General features: G+C 43.5%; 1 protein-coding gene across 1 annotated transcript in view; it reads left to right on the top strand.

Annotated features, from left to right (window-relative positions):
* The first annotated feature begins 18227 nt into the window (after positions 1–18227).
* Positions 18228–21228, top strand: part of Fras1 (Fraser extracellular matrix complex subunit 1) — a 400690-nt gene continuing 397689 nt past the window's right edge. Inside the window, exon 1 of the mRNA XM_055594513.1 lies at positions 18228–18667. Within this exon, the coding sequence (XP_055450488.1) occupies positions 18595–18667 (73 nt within the window). The 5' untranslated portion in view covers positions 18228–18594. The remainder of the gene's footprint in view (positions 18668–21228) is intronic.

Below are 21228 nucleotides of genomic sequence, written 5' to 3'. Positions count from 1 at the left end.
GCTCATCCCTTTACTAGTTCAGGAACATTTGTGTTGTTTATAACTTGGGGCTGTCATTTATTCTGTTGCTATAAATATCTGTGAAAGTCTTAGTGACATTCTAGTCTCTAAATCTGGGAAAACGTTGAGAGTGGGATTTGTAGGTCATTTGTTAAGTAAAGATTTAATTTGGAAAAAAAAACCCTGTAAAACATTTTCAAAGAAGAGGAAGTGCTTATAACTCTACCAAGCACTGTGTGAGGCTCCAGCGTCTCCACACTCTCTTTGGCAATGGCGTCTTCAGCTTTACTTTGAGCTCTTCTAGTCAGTGCATAGTATAATTCACTGTGCCTTAATACATATTTTCCAAATATTGTTAAATATACATTTATGAAATTATAGTAGTCAATATTTTTTGCATTATTTGTTAAAATAATTTGCTCATTTTAAAATTAGGATGTCTATTTCTCATTGTTTAGTTACAAGATTTCTTCATATATTCTGGATATCATTTCTTAATTAAATATGCCTTTTGTAAGCATTTTCCCAATCTGTAATTTTATTTTTATAAACAAGTTCTTTCAAAAAGCAGACTGCATCTTAAGTTTACCTTTAAATTGGCTTATAGGTTTAGAGAGATGGGTAAATGGTTAATGGAGTACTGGCTGTTCTTCCAGAGGACTTGGGTTCAAGTCCCAGCATTCACATGGTGGCTCACAATTACCTATAACTCAGTTTCAGGGGATCCAATGCCCTCTTGTGGCCTCTGCTGGCACCAGGCTCCCATGGTGTGCCAACATACATGCCAGCAAAAATACCCCCATACAGAAACTAAAATAAGCTAAAAATTAAAATGACCTGTGCCTTTTGTGGTCTAGATGAAAACTCTGCCTAGCTCCATTTTATTCTCTGGCACTAAAATGTTATTATACTAACTCTTACGGTTTTATTTATGACTTATTTCAAGTTAACTTTTGCATCTGATGTGAAGTGAGGGTCAACAGTTATTATTTTTACATTCAGATATCTAATTGTTCCATCATCTGTTGTTTCAAAAATTATCATTTCACCTTGTTTTGGGAAGGTAAGCAATTGGCCATATTTCTGTGTCTATTTCTGAACTTCGTGACTGCAAGGATTTTTGCATTTTTCTTATACAAATATCACATTATCTTGATGACTCCAGTGTCAAAATCAGGTGATATTATGAGCCTCTAAACATTCTTTTTCAAAAACATTTTGCTTTGTTAGCACGTTTGTATTATTACATAAGTGTTGTAAACTTCTGCTTCCAGCAGAGGTGGGCTAACACACACCTGATTTACCCTCATACCCAGAACATCTAGAAAAATTGAAGAAGATATATGAAACTATATATATATACATATTTTTCAGACATTGGATGTTGAGTACCGCAAGACCACGATCAGTGAGAGATAAGAAGCAAATGAGAAAAGCCTCATAATTGCCATTTTTCCCACCTGGAGAGAGTTTCCAGCCCACAGAGCAGAGAAAGGGCACCACCAGCAGCTATCAGTCTCCCTGCTGTGACAGAAAGACTGAGCTTGTGGAGGGACAGTAAGGAGGGTTCCTGGGGACCACAGAGGAGGAAAGAGCTGCTAAGAGAGCTTGGCAGAGGGCTCTACAGAGGGAGCTTCAGTCTTCAGCTGAGTTATTGGGGTGTGTGTGTGTGTGTGTGTGTGTGTGTGTGTGTGTGTGTGTAGTTGTGCCCATGACTATTGATAGAAAGAATACTACCTGAACACAGCAGAGGAAAAAATTTAAGTAGTCACACAGGGCCTGAAATAAAATGAATTTTTAATCATCGGGAGTAAAAAGCCCCATAGTTCATGGAGCATTGGACAGGGAATCCAGAAAAATATCAGAATCAGCCATTGACAAAAGATTGTTTGAATTCCTGCATATTAGTTTATACAAGCAGGCCTGTTTTCAATAACTAAACTGCATTAATGAATGAAGTTTAAAAACCTTAAAAAACAACAACAACAGAGGAATATCTGGCAGTGAACAAGGTAAATTTTATAGTTTAGTGCCCCCTCGTCCAACCAAAAGCATATATATAGCTTGCCGGGCTGAATGCTAACCCAAGGCTTTCTACACCCCAACCCGAGGACCTGGGAGAGTTCTCTTATGTGACAAAAGGTTTGCTGTGGATGTGATAGGTTAAAGATGAAGAGATTGCCTTGATTATTCAAGTGGGCTCTGACTGTAATTACCTGTTTTCTTAGAAGAGAGAGAAGGAACATGCAAATACAAAACAGAAGGCAAGGTGGCTCTGAAGCTGGATGCTCTGCTGTTGGCTTTGAAGGTCAGAGGCCATGGGCCAAGGAATATACACAGGATGCTATTCTAGAATGGGGAGGGGGGAAGGGTGATTTCCCTCAGAGCCTGCAGCATGAGCATAGCTCTGACGACCCTTTGATTTCAGCCCAGTGGAACAGTCTTAAGTTTTCAACTTCCAGGACCAGAAGGTGATAAATATGCTATTTACGCAGCCAAGTGGTAATTTTTACAGTACCTGTAGGAGGATTAGTAAGCATGTTGATGCCAGGAGTAGGATAAGGCTCAAACCTAAAATCATGGGGTTTGTTTTGGAATTAGTAACAGGGTCAGGCTGGAAGAAGGTGGAGAGGCATGGGTTACCTTCAGTAGACTCTTGGGAGAAGTGTCAGTGCTCCACCATGTGAGGACCTAGGAAGATGTCGAAACATTTTCAAAAACTGGAATATAAGAAATAGAACATTTGGTCCATTCCCAGTGAGATGCACTAGAGTTCACGGGATTCAGGCATAAGCAGGGGGCACTAGCTCCTCCCCAGAGGCTGTCAAGTGCTGTGCCAGGACCCTGAGGGGCAGGAGGTTACCGGGTCTGTAAGGGTCTAAGGTCAGGATTAGGCAAGGGTGGGGTCAGCCTTGAACTCCACAGTGTTCACTCGATGACACTTGTGTCTGAGGGCAGTCTGATGGGGAGTTTGGCACAAGTCCTGGCCAACACTCCCCTCTTCCTCAAGTCAGGCTTTTTTCGTTAAACCTAGGAGCTTCCCACTTACATAAATCAAGGGGCTCTTTAGCACACTGCCCATACAGTTTAGGCCTCGGGGCTTGTTGCCCTGAGGATTCCTGTTTTCTGCCTCAGTTTCTGTCATAGTGACCATAGACACTTCAGCTCTGAATATCAAGTGCTGCCATTTGTGCCCTGGCACTCACTGAAGAACCTCCTTTTTAGAAATCTATTCATAGTGATTTTATTTTATTTTTTAACATTTCTTTTCTTCTTTTATTGAAAATAGGTATTTTTACATAATATATTTAAATGAAGCTTTTCCCTCCCCTCACTTTCCCCCAGTTCCTCCCCATCTTGCCTCTTCTCCTGACTCACATCCTTTCTTTCATTAGAAAAAAACACAGGCATCTAAGGAATAAAAATAAAATAATATAAAACAAAAATTAGCAAATCGGAATAGGCCTAAAGAAACTAACAAAAGAAAAAAAAAGCCAAAGAAAAGACACATATACAGGAATCCCATAAAAGCACAAAACTGGAAGCCATAATATAAGAAAAAACAAAAACAGAAAACCCAGACACAAGATCATGAGACGAAGAACTTCCAAAGATGCCACTGAATTTATTTTGAGTTGGCATCTGCTGCTGGGCATGGGGCCTTCCCTTGAGTCTGATTGTTTCCTCAATGAGACTTCCTTGGAGAAAACTCATTTTTTGTGCAAGTTGTTATCACCTGGAGACAGCTTATGGGTTAAGGATGGGGTCTTGCGTCCACTCCTCCTTTCAGTTCTGGCCTGCCCGCCCCCCCCCAATCTGGAGCAGACCCAAGCAGGTCCTGTGCATGCTGCCTCAGTCTCTGAGTTCATCTGTGTGTTGGTCCTGCTGAGTTTAGAAGGCCTTGTTTCCTTGGCATCCTTCATCCCCTTTGGTTCTTACAAACACTTTGCTTCCTCTTCTGCAGTGTTCCCTGGTCCCTCAGGGGAAGGGCTGAGCTCCCCAACCTGTGTCACTCTCACAGCTGTCCTACCTGTGGGTCTCTGCATTTGTCCCCATCTACTGCAGGAGGAAGCTTCTCTGAGGATGGCCGAGCAAGATGCTGATCTGCTTCCTAGAGGACTTCTTGGTATCTTGTTTCTTCTCTAAGCTAAGATTTTGTCTTTTGTGTTTGTTTGTTTCTTTCAAAATTTATGCTTTTAGTTTTATTGACATACACCTAATTTTTGTTTTCTTTTAACGGTTTATACTTGTTGATCTCTTTGAATTTCTTTAAACTTGACCATAATTTTAAAATTCTAGGTTCTAGAACTCAGAGTGTTCCCAACATCCACTTTCCTTAGTTTAAACAAAATTTTTTAAGATGTAATTTTTTTCATTCCTTGCTCCTGATACCATGTTAAGTTATATCATTTAAACTTGGATAAACAACTTTTGACTATCAACTTTTCCACAGTTTTAAACTTTTGTCGTGACATATGCTTTAAATGAGGAATCATTTAATGGCATGCTCTTAAATTTTAAAGTATATATTAAAGATAAAAATGATTTAACTCTTATTCAGGCATATTTTACTGTAGACATTAGAAAATATATTGTGTGTCTGTTTTTTCTTCTTCTTCTGTATTTTATTGAAATCCCATATTTGTAACCATTCCATATATGTTTAAAAAACAAATGTGGGGCCTGGGGGGATGGCTCAGTGGAGAAAGCACTCACTGGGCAAGCATGAAGATCCGTTTGGATCATGTGATCCCAGCACTTGGGAGGCAGAGACTAGGGTTCCCTGAGACAAAGTGCCTAGACTAACAGAAATCAGCGAACTCTGCGTTCAGTGCCTGATAACTGCCCTGCCTTGATAACTGAAGTGCAAAAAACAGAAGAACAAGGAAGATACTGGATGTCGATCCACGCCTCCACATGCACACACACTCACATGCATGCACATCTGCATACTGTGTGTGTGGCCAACAGACACATAACACCATACATACATGCAAACAAATAGCAACAGAAACCAAACCTCCACATTTTGCAGCCTAGAAGATCTGCTTTGTTCATTTACACTGGTTTTAAAATTCTACTCTTGTCTCTTCTGTCTTTGAGTTGAAATAGAACTGTCTTAACCACTCTACCATTTTACTTCTTTCTCCTCTTCCTTCTCCATGCCTTTTCTTTATTTCTATTATTATTATTGTTGTTTTTATTAACAGGGTCTCATTATGTAGCTCTGTCTGGCTGTCTAGAACTCACTATGAAGCCGAGGCTGGTCTTGAACCTGCAGAGCTCTGCCTGCCTTTGCCTCCCAAGTGCTGAGATTAACAATATGTGCCAAGCCACCACTTTTATTCTTAATCCCTCTTTTTCAACCATAATTTCTGGAGTTGCCTTTTTTTTAAAATTTTAATTCTAAATGGTTATTTACTTACCATAAATTTCCCTATTTATAAGCCTTATTTCAAATTTATATTGAATTTTGATTTTAATAATGCTTTGTTTCTGAAAAACAGCAGTTTTCTTTTTCGTTACTGCTTTTTGTGTGTGCACAATCTTTACTGGCTTGAGATATTTGTTCTCTTTTCTCTTTGCTTCTTGGCCTTTTCAGCAATAAGCTATCTGAGTCATATATCTTGTGATTGTGTAATTTTTTTCCTTCTTCTGCTAGTATGACTATGGCTGATAAAGAATTCTTGACTCTTATTCTGAGTCTTCAGAAAGCATGTAAATATATTTTTTCCTTTTATTTTCAGTGTTTCATGTGAGAAACCCAGTGCTATTTTCTTTTCTGTCTTAAGCTCCTCTGTCCACACATTAATACCGGAAACTATCAGATTTTGTTAATAATTTTATTCAATTTTGTGAAACTGTGTGTCATTTTAAAATGCAGTTAGGCCTAGCATAGTTAGTCTGTTGTCTTTTAAAGCTCTCATTTGTGTGTTTTCTTTTTAGCAATTTTAATGTTCTTTTTGTTTATTTGTTTCAATTCTTCTGCATCATTCTATGCTTTTAAACATGGCTTTTGACTTTTCTTTGGGGGTTCTCTTTTCATGGTTCCTCTACTGATCTTCTACATTTTGAATTTTGTTTGTGGGAGTACCCATCCTATTTAGTTGTTTCCATAATGACATTCGAACTTTTTTTTTTTCAAATAAATAATTTTGGTTTTCTGGTCATTCATTTACCAATATTCTCTTGTATGACATTAGTGTCCAAATATTGTTTTAACTTGTCTGCTCTCTATATGTTTTCAGTGGGAGATGGTCATCCTGGTTTTTGCCTTGGTTCTTTGTTCAAGTATTTAACCCATTTAAAAATAATTTGAGATCTCCCTTTGCTCTTCAATAAGCAATACTGTGCATGTCCAGTAGGCTGCTGCTTCTTTCAGCTGGTGATGGACAGGCAGGTTCCTCTGAGAATGCCTCATCACAATGGAAGAAGCAGAGCATTGGCTTGCACTGGTCCAGACAGCCAGCTGTTGTTCCAGTAGTTTCAGCATCAGTACAGGTCACATCAGTGTCTGCTAAGGTGATCTGCCTTCTCCTTCCTGACTGGCCTTTTATCCTTTGAGCTTTGCAAACAATCAGCAACTATTCAAACCAGGCCAAGCAAACTGTCTCCTGTGGATGCTAAATCTAAAAATAGACCAGACTTTCTTTCTTCCCCTTCTACTCCCCAAAGCCCCTCCATCTTAGCTGTTTGTCCTACAGAAACGGATGAAAAAAAAAATACCAGAGGCTGTGTGCTCAGCCTCATCTCCCAGCAGGCATCACTAGCTTTCTCTGACTTCTTCCCCTGTGCTTTCTTCTGTCTCCCTTGCAGAGAACTCTTGGTACAAATACTGGCCTTGAGTGGTCCTGTTCTTTAATTGTTCTGAGTTTTCCTCAGTTATAACTTCAGGCTTTTGCATAATCTTCAGTTATTTTGGTTTTACTATAGAGAACTTCTATTACATTTTTAGTCGGCAAGCATATCTTTATTTTCTAAAAGATCCTTTATGTGTTTGGCTGTGTTTTATTTTTTCTCCAAAATCATAGTAGCCAGGCTTGTTTTACAGAAATGCTGCCTTTTCAAATAACTCTGAGGATAAAAATTCAACTTAAAAAATTATCTTGTTTCTGGTATGATGATTTTTTTTTTAACTCCAAGATAACTCCAAGATCTCTTATGGCATTTGGTTATCTTTGGATTTCTATTCCAAGCTATGTTTCTTTTCTCGACTGTGTTCTGATTGTGTTCATCTATTTCTGTTTGAGGAAGGACCAGGCCTACTACTGTGGTAGCTGATGCACATTTCTACACAACTGAATGGAGCATCTTTCCTGCATGATGTGTGTGTGTGTGTGTGTGTGTGTGTGTGTGTGTCTGTCAAGATGAGCTAAGTCTGGTTATATAGGTAGGCAGACAAAGGCAGGGCAGGCAGGAAAGCTGTTGACCCTTGCAGCTGACCAAGGTAGAGAGTCATCCTTGGGCATAGGGTTCTGGTTCAGATTCCATCTTTAATTGTTATAATGCCATTGCACATCTTTACAGAGTATGTTTTAATGCTCGCATACATGTGTACAATGTGTGGTGACAAATCAGGGTTACTATTATTTTTAACAGTAGAAACATTACATTTTTGAGGATTAAGATTACTCTTCTACTTTAAAGTATACAATAGATTACTGGCATGCTGATGAAGTCACAACACTGTGCTACAGAACACTGGACTTCATTCCTCTTGTCTGAATGTAATTTTGTACTCTTGGATCAACATCACTCTCCCTCTCTTTCTCACTCCCCCATCTCTCTGTCTCTCTCTGTCTCTGTGTCTGTCTGTCTCTCTCTCTCTCCTGCCCCTGTTCTCTGATGCCCTTTAAAGAACTCTGTTGACCACTGTTCTATTCTACGACTTCAAGATCAATGTTTTGAGTTTTGGTTATGTGTGTGTGCGTGTGCGTGCGTACAGTGTGTTGGGAAATGCACTTATGTGGGAATGTATGTGTATGTGGATGTTTAGAGTACAACTTCGTCTGTTGTTCCTCCTAAGGTGCTGCCCATCTTGATTTTTTTTCTTTTTTATTTTTGTGTGTGTGAGACAGGGTCCCTTGTTGGCTCCTGCGCTCACTGATTAGTCTATGCTGACTGGCCTGCGAGCCCTAGGACTCACCTCTCTCCACAGTACTACTAGGATTTAAAACATGTTCCTCTGTGTCAAGCTCTCTCAGTGGAGGGTGGGGGTTGAACTGAGGGCCCTGTGCTTGGCAAGCACTTCATCATCCCTCTGGCCCCTTGGTTAAATGGCTTAATGCTCTAAATGCAACTAATTAAGACATCTGTTGCTCACAGTTATTTTATTTTGTTTTACTCTGATGTAGGTAGCCATTTAGGGAATCCCCAATCTCATACTGGAGATAAAAAGAACCTAGGCTGTTGGTGGTGATTATGAAAAGTGGTGCTGGATTTTATAAACAACTTCCAGCTCACTTCAAACTTGAACTTAAGTATTGTAAAATCTTCAGACTGTAAGAGGATTTATAGGTTCAGTTGTGGATGGAAATACTGTCTGTCTTTTAAAATAAAGAAAAAGGGTTAAGCTGCAGTCTCCATTATTTTTGTTATTCCATGGGAGGGAAGAATGAACACACTGGAGCCTACAGACTGTAAGTTTTGCCCTGGCCTTGGATATCTACAGAGTTAACTACAGTCTTACAGCTCTCCCCTTTTTTTTATTTGGGTGGCGTCTTTTTCTGTTGAAAACCCTTTACATAAACTAAGATGGCACTACCATTTTGTAAGCATCTTTGGCCTAGCTTTTTAAAGTTAAACTTTCCCATGCTGCTGCCATATCTGACACGTCTTTGGTTGATCCCAATTCAGGTTGGCGTGTACTGGGGAAAAGCTCACCGGCAGATGTCGAGGGAGGATGTGGAGTTGGTGAGAAGAGGCCAGTGTGAGAGACAAACCCATCTCCCATCTCTGAGGCAGTCAGCTTTCAAATTCTGTATATTTTTGGTATTAAAAGATGAGACGGGATACACAGTCATGTCTCCTGACTGTCTTCTTTCCCGCCTTATTTTTGTTTTCTTCCCACAGGGGAAACATATCTCAACTTTATGATCTTCTAAAAAACAACAGCAGGCTTAGGGCTGTCTGTCTGCCAGGAGACTCCCAGGAGGAGCCAGGGCCAGTTTTTTCCTGTCATTTCAGAGTCCACAGTCGTTTTAAGATTGAATGACCCTAGAGGGTCTGGAGCCAGACTTCCTGCAACCTGGCTGTTACCAAACATTCATAGAATAAAAGAGAAAATAGCAAAATGAAAGGTTAGTGTATATAAACATACCAGACACTTGGACCATGTATGAGTTCTTATTCTGGTTATGACATCACTAGAAATCTTGACGACAAATGATATAATTAAGGGCCCTTTAGTCTTCTGCATCAATCAAAACAGGAGATCATCTGCCTTTGCTTTCTATTTCTCATTCATAGTTAGAGAAATACCACCACCACCATCATCATCAGTTTTGATTTATCTAAAAAGCTGGCTGAAATAGACCTCTGGGAACATTTACATATCCAATTACAATAGGGTGATTATTTATATTCTTAAGACTGCCTTGCACAAAAAGATGCCTGACCTAGCTGAAATTTCTTAATAATGCTTTACACTTGTCTAAGTGCTCTTAATGTTTCAAAAGATTTTCATATCCATTTTCTTAAATTGAGTCTCAATAGAACCCAGTTTGATAAATGGGTCTCAAATATTATTATCTCTCCATTACAGACAAGAACTTAGAAGATCTATTAATGACATATCTGAAGTCATTTATCCAGCTAGCCCTGGAACTTAAATTGCATCTTGGGTATTTCTCCCTGGGCTCCTAATATAATGCTGTCTTCCTTCCTGCGTTTGGGGAGACCAGTATCACTAGATCACAGTGAAAATATATCAGAGCTCATAGTTTGCTTCTGAGAAGGTGGAAGACAATGTTTTTGGCATTTCTGCTCTGGGGTCCTTAGGAAGGGATGAGAACAGGGAGACCTAGGACATACTGGGAGAGTTCCGTTTCCCCATGTTGATTCCGAGCTGTGCTTCCTTGGAAAGAATACCTTGTAAACAAGTTGGCTGGAGGAGCAAGCTTTACAGTCGGCTGACTTTCCCCTCAAAGACAATTTATTTTGAGGCTATATTAGTACCACGTGAATTTCTTATTTTCTTAGAGTTATGAAAATGATTCAAAATCTCTTTGACTGTTTTCTGTGGCTGCCTCTCAATACCCATTACTCTCTGTACCTTTTCTTCCCAACTGCCAAATTGTTCAGATGTCCACGTCTTCAGGAAGCCAAGTCCTGCAGGGAATCTCGATTTGTGTTTGTTTTATTCTGGAGTATTTATTAATATCGTGATTTTTTTTCTCTTAGAAGTGTCTCGGATTGGACAATAAATCAACTTAATTCGTGGGGATGCTGTCAGAATATGGCACGTCATGTCATTCAAGTCTTAGTTTGGTGAAATTGAAAATTCTGTCAAATCTGTGGGTTTGGGGATGCGTAGGGAGCCAGTTTGGTATAATGAAGCAGGAGGAAGGGTTTGCTAGAGGCTCACAAGTTTCCTAGACCTGCCTTAGCTCTCCCTGGGACCTGTAGGAAACTATTTTGAATGTAAAAGTAGGAGCAAAATGGAAGGTGAAGGTGGCACAGACAAAGCAGCACTTGTTAGCGTGGGCTAGGTTCTGCTGAAGTAACAAGCAACTTGAACTGTCCATGCACAGGAGAACAGAGCTAGTATCTCACTATCACCCACCCTTGAGAGCTGGTGTGGGCCTTTTACCCATATTGCTGCCAGGAACTTTGGCTTGTTGAGGATCCGCCATTTTGAAACGCTGTCATCCTTATCTGGCTGTGAGGAGGCAGAGCTTTGCTGCAGTGATTTGTCTACCAGGTCCACGGTCTAAAACAGTGCTGCAGGACCCACAGCAGATAATGCTATTTTAATTGACTGTATTTTTATCATGCTGTCACAATATGCTATGTGAAGGTAGCGCTCGCTTCCTAAGACTTCTTTGGTTGTTTTAAAATAGGACTTAGCTTATATGTAGTAAAATTAAAATTTCTTTTATTTTATTTTGATATAGGCTCATCTTGTCTTTCTTAGTAGCTAGAATTACAGGTATGGCAGAATACTGTTCATTGAAGCCAAGATGTATGCCAGGGGTTTGCTTCATTTACTACTAAACTCTAGCCTGCTCTCTTTTTCTCTCTCTCACTCCCCTTCCTTCTTTTCCTCCTCTTCCTTCTTTGTTGTTGTTTTAAGACAGGGATTCTCTGTGTAGCCCTGGCTGTCCTGAAACTTGTTCTTGGCCTCAAACTCAAATATCTGCCTGACTCTGCCTCCAAAGTGCTGGACCAAAGTCGTGTGCGACCACTATTTCTGGCTAAGTCAGAGTCTTTTCTATGGACAGTTTATTTACTTTCTAATTGAGGTACTTGCTTGTTTCCTGGCTTTGGTGACCAAGAAAGCCAATTTAAACAGTCATCTATAGAGTTCTGTAAGAATTTTTTTGCGTAAATATTTAGGAGAAAGGCAGCTAAGTTATCTGGTAAGTTTATGCTTGACTTCATAAGAGACTATTAAACTGTTTTCCATTTGTCTCTCATTTCCCATCAACAAACCAGTATTTAAGAGAGTTCCAGTTGCTTCATCTCCTTGCCAGTGTTTGATATTATCAGTTTATTTTTAAACTACTCCCCAGATCTATAATTAATACACATTAAGCTAGCTTTCCAGTAACTGCTTTTTATTTAAAAAACAAAACAAAACAAAACAAAACAAAATAGAATCAGGTAAAGTGATGGAGTTTTGAGACAGATTCTCGCTCTAGAGCCCAGATTGTCCTCAGACACCTGGTTTTCCTGCCTTTGCCTCCTTAGTGGGGGTGTTATAGATGTGCACAATCACACTAAATTAATATCAGTGTTAATGTCACATTGTGCTTAACACAACACAAAATGTTATTTTTTGGGCATGCCATTTCTTTTACCAAGTGTTTGGAACACCAAGCATGTTTTATTCTTCAGCACTTCTCAATGTTGACAACCCCCCTTTTAGGAGCCAACAGCCATGTGTGACCACAGCTGTTGTCCTGGATGCTGTGGATCTAGATTTAGCGATGTGACTCAATGCATTGTGGGTAACTTGGTAAAAATGTGATATCCTGAGTATCCAGAAAATGATGGTGAACGCTATCATGTCTGCCAAAAGCAGAGGAAGAAAAATGATCGTCCTTAAGCTGCTAAGGTGAATTAAATCTGAACATCTAACGTATCAGCCTCTACCTTTCACAGACAGAAATGAAATGTATGAAGCCAAGTTGAACTGGCTTCTTCTGTTTTAAAAATCTCCTTGATAGGATTTCTCATTGCAAAAGTAAATATGTGTTCAGAAAAATGTCATTCGGAAGAATGAAAATCCAGGTAAGCTCAAGGGAGGAATGAAAAGTCACCTGGAATCTCTGAGATAATGTTTTGGTATACAGTTTTTCAAGGTCTGTTTGTATTGATTTGTGTGTGAAGAGCGCTGCTGTCTACTGAATTGTCTACCTCTAACAGGTGCTTAAGATGCCAATTTTAATTACTCTATAATACAAACTGAATGTCCCTTGTATGAAATGTAGGCCCAGAAATGTGTTCAGATTTTGCATTTGTAATTTAGGCATGTTTGGACATATGTAATATGATATCTTAGGTTAAGAGTTAATCTAAACAAGACATTCACTTGCTTTGTATATACTTTATAAATAAACTGAGGACCGTTTTATGTTCGTGGTTTTGCTTGCAGCACACATGAGGTCAGGTGTGGGGTTTTCACATGGGACACCGTGTGAAATACAACACGAAAGCTTTATATTTGGGAGCAGGCCATATCTGGGGTTTTAAACTAGGGATACTCGGCTTTATGCCTTCCTCTGGAGGTCCCACAATTTACACAACTCATTCTATATTATAGATAGACCGTTGAGACTATTTCACTTGTATACATTGGGATGGGGAAGACACAATGTCTATTTTGAAATGCTTCCTTACATGACCCCAAAACAGAGTGCTTGTAAATCCTGTTGTATTAGTTTTCTGTCTGGGGTCGGGGTGATGAGGGAGCCTGAGAAAATCAATTTATAAGAGGAGAGGTTTATTTTGACTCCCCATTTCTTGGTCTCTGGGCTCCATTGTTTGGGGCCTGTGCTGAGGCAGAGCACCACAGCAAACAGTGAAAGGAAGGGTTTGGGATGTCGGTAAACCCTTCAAGGATAAGCACGGAGAACCTAACCTGCTGGAGGTAGGCTCAGTTCTTAAAGTTCTACCACGAACTGACAGCACTGTCAGCTGGGGACCAGGCCTTCGGTGGGGATGTGAGCATTGGAGGATGTTTAAGAAGCAATTCACAGCATTATGTCTCCAGATCTCTAGTGCGTGGGTATGGCAGTGCATGCCTATAATCCTACTACCGGGGACGAAAAAGCAGGAGGACCATAAGTCTAACAACCTGTCTCAGAAAACAAAATAAAGGGGAAAATCACCCCACCCACAGCAAAGAACTCTTGGAGTCTTAGCCACCAGCAGCACTCACACGTCCAAGTCCAAAGTCTACTCTGAAACTTGAGGCAAGCTCCTGGCTATGGAACTAAAACACTCAGATACAACAGCATGAGGTAAACACTTCCACTACAAAGGAGAGGAATAGGGGCTTATAAAGGCAGCAGCAGACCAAGAGGCAAGCAGGGCAGGCATTCGATCCTGCAGTCATGTTCAGCCCTGGGGACACAGGTCGCGTTCCTGTGACACTTATAGCTGCATTCTGTATTCCCCTCCTGCTGTGCTCTTTCTCATTTTTTTTCTTCTTATATTGGTCCTCTTCTCATGTCTTGCAATAAAAATAGTCACAAATGGGAATATTCAACAAAGCAAAGTAACTAAGTTGTTAGCAAAAGAGAAAAAAATGAGTTTCATATATGGTTGTTGGTAATTTTTGTCTTATTTCTATGATTATCATCCATTCTTAACCAGCAAGTATTAGGCTATATTCTAGGGGCAAGAATGAGCTACCTAGGAACCTAGAGAACAACAGATGATGTCTAAAAAACCTGGAAAAAAAAAACATGTCACAGGAAAGCACAGGTTTGTTGAGGTTTTATTTAAAAAGCCAAAGCCAGTATAACCTACACAACAACAACAACAACAACAAACTAATTACATCAAGATGTTTATATGCTTTTCTTTTACTGGCTGTGGGCATTTGGCCTTTTCAGTGACCTCCAATGCCTGGCTTTCTGCTGTGGTAGGCACAGAAGTAGCATTAAAAATATTTAACAACTGCTAAGGCATGGAACTCAACCAATGAGAAAACAAAACAAAACACCTTGTCCAAGACAGTTGCTATGATCTAAACAAGGTATAAGAATTGGCTACCTACCTGGAGCAAGGGAAATAAAACAGAGAAATTCATTTAGAAACCTTGAAGGGTTTGCTTATTTTATTCCAGTAAAATCATTCCAGGTATAAGGCCTTTTTTTTTTTTTTTTTTTCTCTTGGTTTTAACCTTGTATGCATTTCAAATGATACTGATAAGGAAACATACTTCCCCCTGAAACAATGAATTGCCTCTTCATTTTATAAAACAGTATCTAAAAACACAAAGAATGATTAATATACTGACTGTATGAGAAGCACAAAAATCTACCTAGAAACAAACAGAAGGCAATAGAAACAGGCCACTCAGAAAAAAAGAAAGATAAGCGAAGATGCACCATTTCCCTGCAAGCAAAGAAACACAGGTTTGTAAAACACTTGTCATAGGAAGATGACAAGTCTTGTCTTTTCCTTGATCACCTTCCAGTTTATTTTCTTCTTGAACCTGGAACTCACCAGTTTGGCTAGACTGGCCTGGGCTAGATGACACCAGGGAAACTCTACTTCTCCAGTGGTAGGATCAGAGCATCCCCACCCCCAATCCCTGGTTTGTTGTGAGGAGGCTGGGAATTCAAACTCAGGGCCTCATATTTACACAGCTAGTACTTTCCTGACTAAAACATCTCGCTGGTCCCAGAATTCTAAAGGATTAGAAGCAGGGAAAAGCAGCAACAAATATCGCCATGCTCAGCAGGTGACAAAACAGAACAAATGCACTAGCACCTCAAGAACTCTCAAGGCCTGGCAAGACCGGAGGAGGCACCTACAGGAGAGAGACAGGAGGAAGCTGTACGGAGTGGTTGTGAAGAAGACAGAGGGACAGGAGAGAGAATTAAGATTGTCAGTAAAGTAGAGAGAGGGGAAGCAGAAGAAAAGATCATCAGGATTCTGGGTCAAGGGTCAGCAAAGCTTTGGTGGGAGCAGGGAAGCAGCTGGGGCGTGTTGCTGATGGCAGGAAAGTGAAATTTATAAGAACTCACTCAATGAGAATTCCTACGTGGTCCCCTCTGTCCTAGTCTTCCTGGTAGGTAGGAAGGGGTGGGCAGGCAGCTTGATCGATCTTGGACTACAAGAGGAAGGGTGACGGTGTTTCTCCTCTGTCACTCCTGTGTGGCAGTGAGTTTTACACATGCCAGGATGGCCAGGCTACCGGAAGGAGTCACTAATATTCAGGGTGCAATGTGCAGGGTCCACTCACGTCCAGGGAACGTGACAGACAGACAAACTGTTGCGGTAAGGTACGGGGCTGTGGCCTTCCGACTCTTACAGTAGGTAGGGCTGCTTGCTAATAGTCATAATTAACTGCCTGACTTGGGGCCAGCAGTCATTCCACCTGTTAGTGAAAGGCAAGTGTCCGGCGTTGGTACGAGGTATGCCGTGTGCATTATCTACCAGGTGAGCAGCAGCAAGGCCAGCTGAACGTGAAGAGATGAGCACAGGCCTATATGCTATCTATACACTATATATGACGATCGATATACTATGGGTATACAAAGGTTAGGGGATGCGGGCACATCAAGAGAGAGAGCATTGAGAACACAGACTCGCCTGTGAGCTGAAATTTTAGCATGTTTGGAGTGGGAGCTCTGGGACTATTTGCTACCAGAGCAGAGAGAAGATCACGGGAGCTGGTGGATGCCAGGTTGGTGAAGGGCGGCTGTTGTTTAGTGCAACGAATGCCGTATATGACAGTAGAACTTAATAATGCTCTTGCCTCTTCCTTCACCTCTTTTTTCTTTTTTAAATATCACATTCATTTATTAAGTATAAGAGATCTTTTGAGACCTCTTTGAGTGCCATAATTGTATGCATTCTTAAAAACAAATTCAAATAGTTTATTGTAGCGAAAGCCACTTGCCTTAAATGGTGGCTACAGAAAAACTGTTTAAGACAGGTTAGGAGTTGCGATCAGGGTTTGTTAGTATGTATCAACCTGACTTTGTACAGTTGAGCACTTTTTACTCTCCTAAGAAAATACTTTGTAAACACAAAGAGGGGAAGTGGGAGGAAACTCAGGTCCTATCCATTCTGGGGCTGCACTCAGGGATCGGCGATTCCTGGTTTGATTCAGTCTATTTTTACAACAAATGTTTACCGAGTCCCTGTAAATGCTTCAAATACGAACATACAAACACTGCTGTCTTCAGGACCACAACAGCTCGGGCAAGCACTGAGGAAGAGCTGGGCAGTTCCTAAGTCCTCTGAAGACCCAACGGTCACACTCAGGTTAGCCAAATGCTCCATCTTGCTGTGGCTAAGCGGTGACAGTGATAGGGACCCTCCAGTCTTATTTTATTTGGTTATTCTAAAAAAGGGAGGAGTCCAGGTACTATGCAGGTGCTCTGTAACCTGGGCCGGCCCTGTGGTGGTCAGGAATGTTGGGGGCTGCTAAGATCCCTCCCCACCACAGCTCAGTGTTCAGTGCTACTTTAAAGTCCTTCCTGGACATTCTAGCCATCCCAGCTCTGCCACGATAACCCCGGCATCTTTTCTGCCCACCCAACGGGACGCAGTCTGCATCTCGCCCATGCAATCATCCCTAGCTACAAAGTGATTAAATCTGAACCAGCTATTTTTATTTAGTCCTCTAAAAATAGTATCACTCAGCCACTCCCCGCCACCCCTCTCAAGTGTGCACCCCAGAAAGCTTTTACCCTGACAATGACTTCCCAGTCTATCGGCATTTGGGGGCACAGCTGAACCCACCCTGACTGTGTGGTGTTTTCAGACCGAGTCTTCTAGGGAGCTCTAAAGGTGCATTCACCATGGGCAGCTCAACCTAGATAGAACACACGTGTCCAAAGACTCCAAGGCCCCCTCCCCCCGAGGGTCCAAAAGCGAAGAAGGCCACCGGATCTGCTCCAGGTGTTCACAGCTGTGGGCGAGCTGAGAGGTGGGGAGATAGCAGTCCTAGGACCTGGGTGTGAGCGGCCCGTGACCGGCTTCTCCCGCAGGAGAGTTGTGGGCCTGGCTCCAGGACCCTCAACAGTGCCTGAAGGGAGACCTAACCTCCGTTAGCCCGCCCTCCGGTGTGACCACTTTAGATCCCGCCCCAGACAAAGCCAATCCCCACTCCTGCAGGATGAATAAGGGGATCAGGTTGCTTTCTCGGCTTCCCCCACCCCCTCACCGCGGCTCCCCTTCTCCACGTGACTCTCCGGAATCTTTGCCAAAGCTGGGAGTCCCTGAGTCCATTTTCACACCCAGCAAAGGAGAGAAGAAGGAGGCAAGAGAGGCGGAGCGGACGTGCTTTAGATGCGGGGATCCACTCGGGGACTTGTCTCTTGCCTTCCTGGGCCCCTCATCTGAGGAGCATTGAGTTGAGGGTCTCCTCCAGCCTCTCTCTTCCCCTCCGGTGCATCTACAATCACGGCCCCACCTCCGCTTGGGTAATCTCACCTCCGCCCTGCAGCTCAGCTCGGGGGCGGGGGGCGGAGGGTGCACGGTGCGGGGAGGTGGGCGTCGGAGTGGAGCAAGCCGCGCCCCTCCGCACGCCTCCTCCCGGCGAGGGGCGGGGACGGGAAAGTGGCAGCAGCGCCCCCGGCGCCCTCCGTGCGGAGCTCTGGAAGCGCCCGCAGCGGCGGGGCGGCGCGGTGCGGCCCGGCTGCAGCGCCCCCCGAGTCCCAGCTCCTGCAGGGCCGCACAAAGTTTGCAGCCGGCGGCCCTGCGCGTTCGAGACCCCCCTCCCCCAGCGCCCCGACCCCCCCCCCTCCAGCCGACGCCACGCCGACGGACGGGGGGCGTGCCGAGAGAACTTTGAAAAGCTGCCGAGGTGGAACCTGCGCCCCGCATCTCGCCAGTTTGGGGACCTCGGGAGGAACTGGTGTAGCCCGGGGGGGAAGGCTGCGAGATCCCAGCCGCCGCTGAGCCGCAACTTTCCCCGCTGGACTCGGCGGCGATCCGAGCTTTGCCTCGTCCTAGCAGGCTCGGCTCACAGGGGTGGCCGCTCGGCTTGGGGAGCCGGCTGAGCCTCCCTGAGGGTCGCTCTCGGCGGCATCCTTCTCGGGTCCACTCCCCACCCTCGATCCTCGGCTCCGGGCGGAGCAGCCTGCGTCTCCCCGCTGCCTGCGCCCGCAGCCCTGGGGTTTGGCGGAAAGCAGGTTCTTGGATGCTGAAAGGCTGGCTTCCTCCTGCGAGAGCGCCGCGGCGGCGATGGGTGTCCTCAAAGCGTGGCTGGGGGTGGCCCTGGCGCTGGCGGGATTTGCGCTGTTGCCTCGTTGCGAAGGTAAAGAGCCGTGCCCCGTGTGTGTGTGTGTGTGTGTGTGTGTGTGTGTGTGTGTGTGTGTGTGTGTGTGTGTGGTGTGTTCGTTCGTGCAGTTTAAAAGACTCAGCGGGGTTTGGAGTGTGGTGGGCTGGGTGGAAGTTCTGATTTGGCTTTTCCTAACCCTGCTGGAAATCCCCACTCCGGTCAGACACCGTCCGGCCACGGCCTCCTCTCTGCTCTTTTGGGGCTGGCTGGGTGGCCTCTTGAGGTGACATTTCTGAAAACGGATCTTCCTTCCACTTCTACCCTAAGTCTAGGTGAGGAGCGAGCAGTGCTCTCCTGGGAAACATTAAATCCTCATCTAAGCTCTATGGTTTTTTTGTTTGTTTTTTAAACCTTCCTCGCCCCAATACGAGTCTCCCCTCCTCCACTTAAAGACCACTTAAGATTTTATAAGTAGTGGGTTAGAGTTGGATGTCGACGTTTCAGTTGCAGTGAAATACGTTTTACCCAGGACCAAGAGCACGAGGCTGCCTGCTTCTCAGGGGGAAAAAGTGGTTAATGAGAGTGTAGGGGTGGGTTGGGGGGCCTCCAGCCCGCCTCCTCAAGGGCTGGGGGAGAGAAAGGAATCTTGAGTGCTGTGGCCAGGATAGCGCACGCAATCTCCGCTCAGATAATAAATCAGTTAGGAAATCAAGAGTTGGGGTGAGGGGAGGGACGTGCTGAGTCTGGTGCCTCACCCCCTCCTATCCCTCGGGGCGCGGGGCGCGCAGTGAGCTCTCACCTGCTCAGAGCCGCGGGGACAGTGGCGGGAGGTGGGGGTGGGTGGGTGGGGGGTGAGCACTCACGGAGGGGGAAGGGAGTGGCGGGCTGGGAAAGGGACCACTTCGCTGCACTCTCCAGAGCAGTGGCGCCTCATCCTTACCATCTTTCCCTTAGCAAGCGACCTGGTCTTGGAAAATTCACGTTCGGACTTTGAGCACAGGTTAAAGCGCCACCTTCTCACACTCTCGTGGGAATTATGTCAAAAGGGTTCTATTTCCAGGAAAGGCACTCCGCGGGGCGGGGGGGTGGGGGGTGGCGGTTGCTGTGCAGCCATTTTCAAACAGTGGACAACCTGTTTAAAAAAAAAAAAGACCTGCGTACGCGCATGTGTATGCATACTTAAAGAAATGTGAGGTTTAATTATAGTAATTAACCAGATGGGAGAGTCAGCCCGGGCTCCCCAAAGTTCAACTTAGGACTTAAAAAAAAATTACAGTTTCACTTGGTGGCAGTTTCTTACTTAAAAATTATATCCCAACAGCACAGAAAACATGATATCACTCCTGGATTGCACACCAGGGGGCAGTTGGAGCGCTGCTGTTTCTCAGAAACGAATCTCTTGAAATGACAAAAGCCATTATTATTAAGAGGCTATGGGGTGTGCTCGGTGGAGGGTTGGTGGATCTGGCAGGCAAAGTGTGTACTGCCGAGGGATGTGTGTGTCTGTGTGTGTGTGTCCCCTCCTAGGCTTCTTTGGAGAACTTTGCATCTAATTTCCTTACCCACCTTCAGAACCTTCTGGATCAGCTCACAAATTAGATCTCAGATTGACAGGTGTCTGAGAGTTCGCAGCCAACCCATGATGCTTAGCTCCTGGTGAATGGACGCCGCCATCTACTGAGCACGTGTTATTTCTAATTGCTAAGCATTTTACGAACTCTGTCTCATTTAATTTGTTTAATTGTGTGACAATGGTCTCCCACACACAAATCAGCTGTCGACTGATAAGGCTTTTGCTTTGGGCCAGTAAGGGCTTTCTTTTTCTTTAAACCTAAGGTACTGAGACATAAAACATGTGGACTTCAGAGATCTCCTCGAGTGTTATTATTAATCCGGGGGGTGATTTTTAAAAACAGGCAGCCACATGTGCCTTGCTGGATGGACCAGATCGGCACATTTCGACCTGCCAACCCGTGAGAGAAATCACTGTTTTCTTCTCAGTGAACAACAGGGAAAGTTTGCATACTCCATTAATCCTCCCCACAGTTAGAGTTGCTGTGGTGAGTTCCTCCCCGGCATCCTGTGAGCTGAGAGCAAGCAGCTCCAGTCACTCCTGAGTCTCCAGCCTGTAGCTGGGTGAGTGCTCAAGAGGGATTACCAAGTAACATTCTTTTCAATTAACTTAAATAGATCAGCCTCCATGATGGACCAACTGACCTTGAATGAACCATCTAGCTAAATGAGGAAGGTACTGTGTAGGGGTAGCTTTAAATATGCTTTCTAATTATAAAGAGAGAGAAACATCAGGGGTCAGGGCTGGAGATCAGTAATACAGCTTTTGCTCAAGGCCCTGGGTTCAACACCCAGCATGGCAAGGGGGAAAAAAAGATTTCACTGAGACTTTCAGGTTCTAAATTTTTATCTTAAGTATCAAGAGAAAGATGAATTTTTATAACCAAGTTGTTGGCAGTGTTATTGTATATTGCCTAAGGTCTGCTAAGCTGATAAACTGTGATCTGAGGCCTTAATAAAAATCACAAAGTCATGAGGAAGCTTCAAACATGGCTGCTTTCTGAATCAGAGAACAGCATTTTCTG

The sequence above is a fragment of the Psammomys obesus genome, unplaced genomic scaffold, assembly GCF_907164565.1.
Source record: "Psammomys obesus unplaced genomic scaffold, mPsaObe1.curated_primary_1811, whole genome shotgun sequence".
Classification (NCBI taxonomy): Eukaryota; Metazoa; Chordata; class Mammalia; order Rodentia; family Muridae; genus Psammomys; species Psammomys obesus.
The sequence above is the reverse complement of the archived record's forward strand: the minus strand, read 5'-3'. Positions and strand labels throughout refer to the sequence as shown.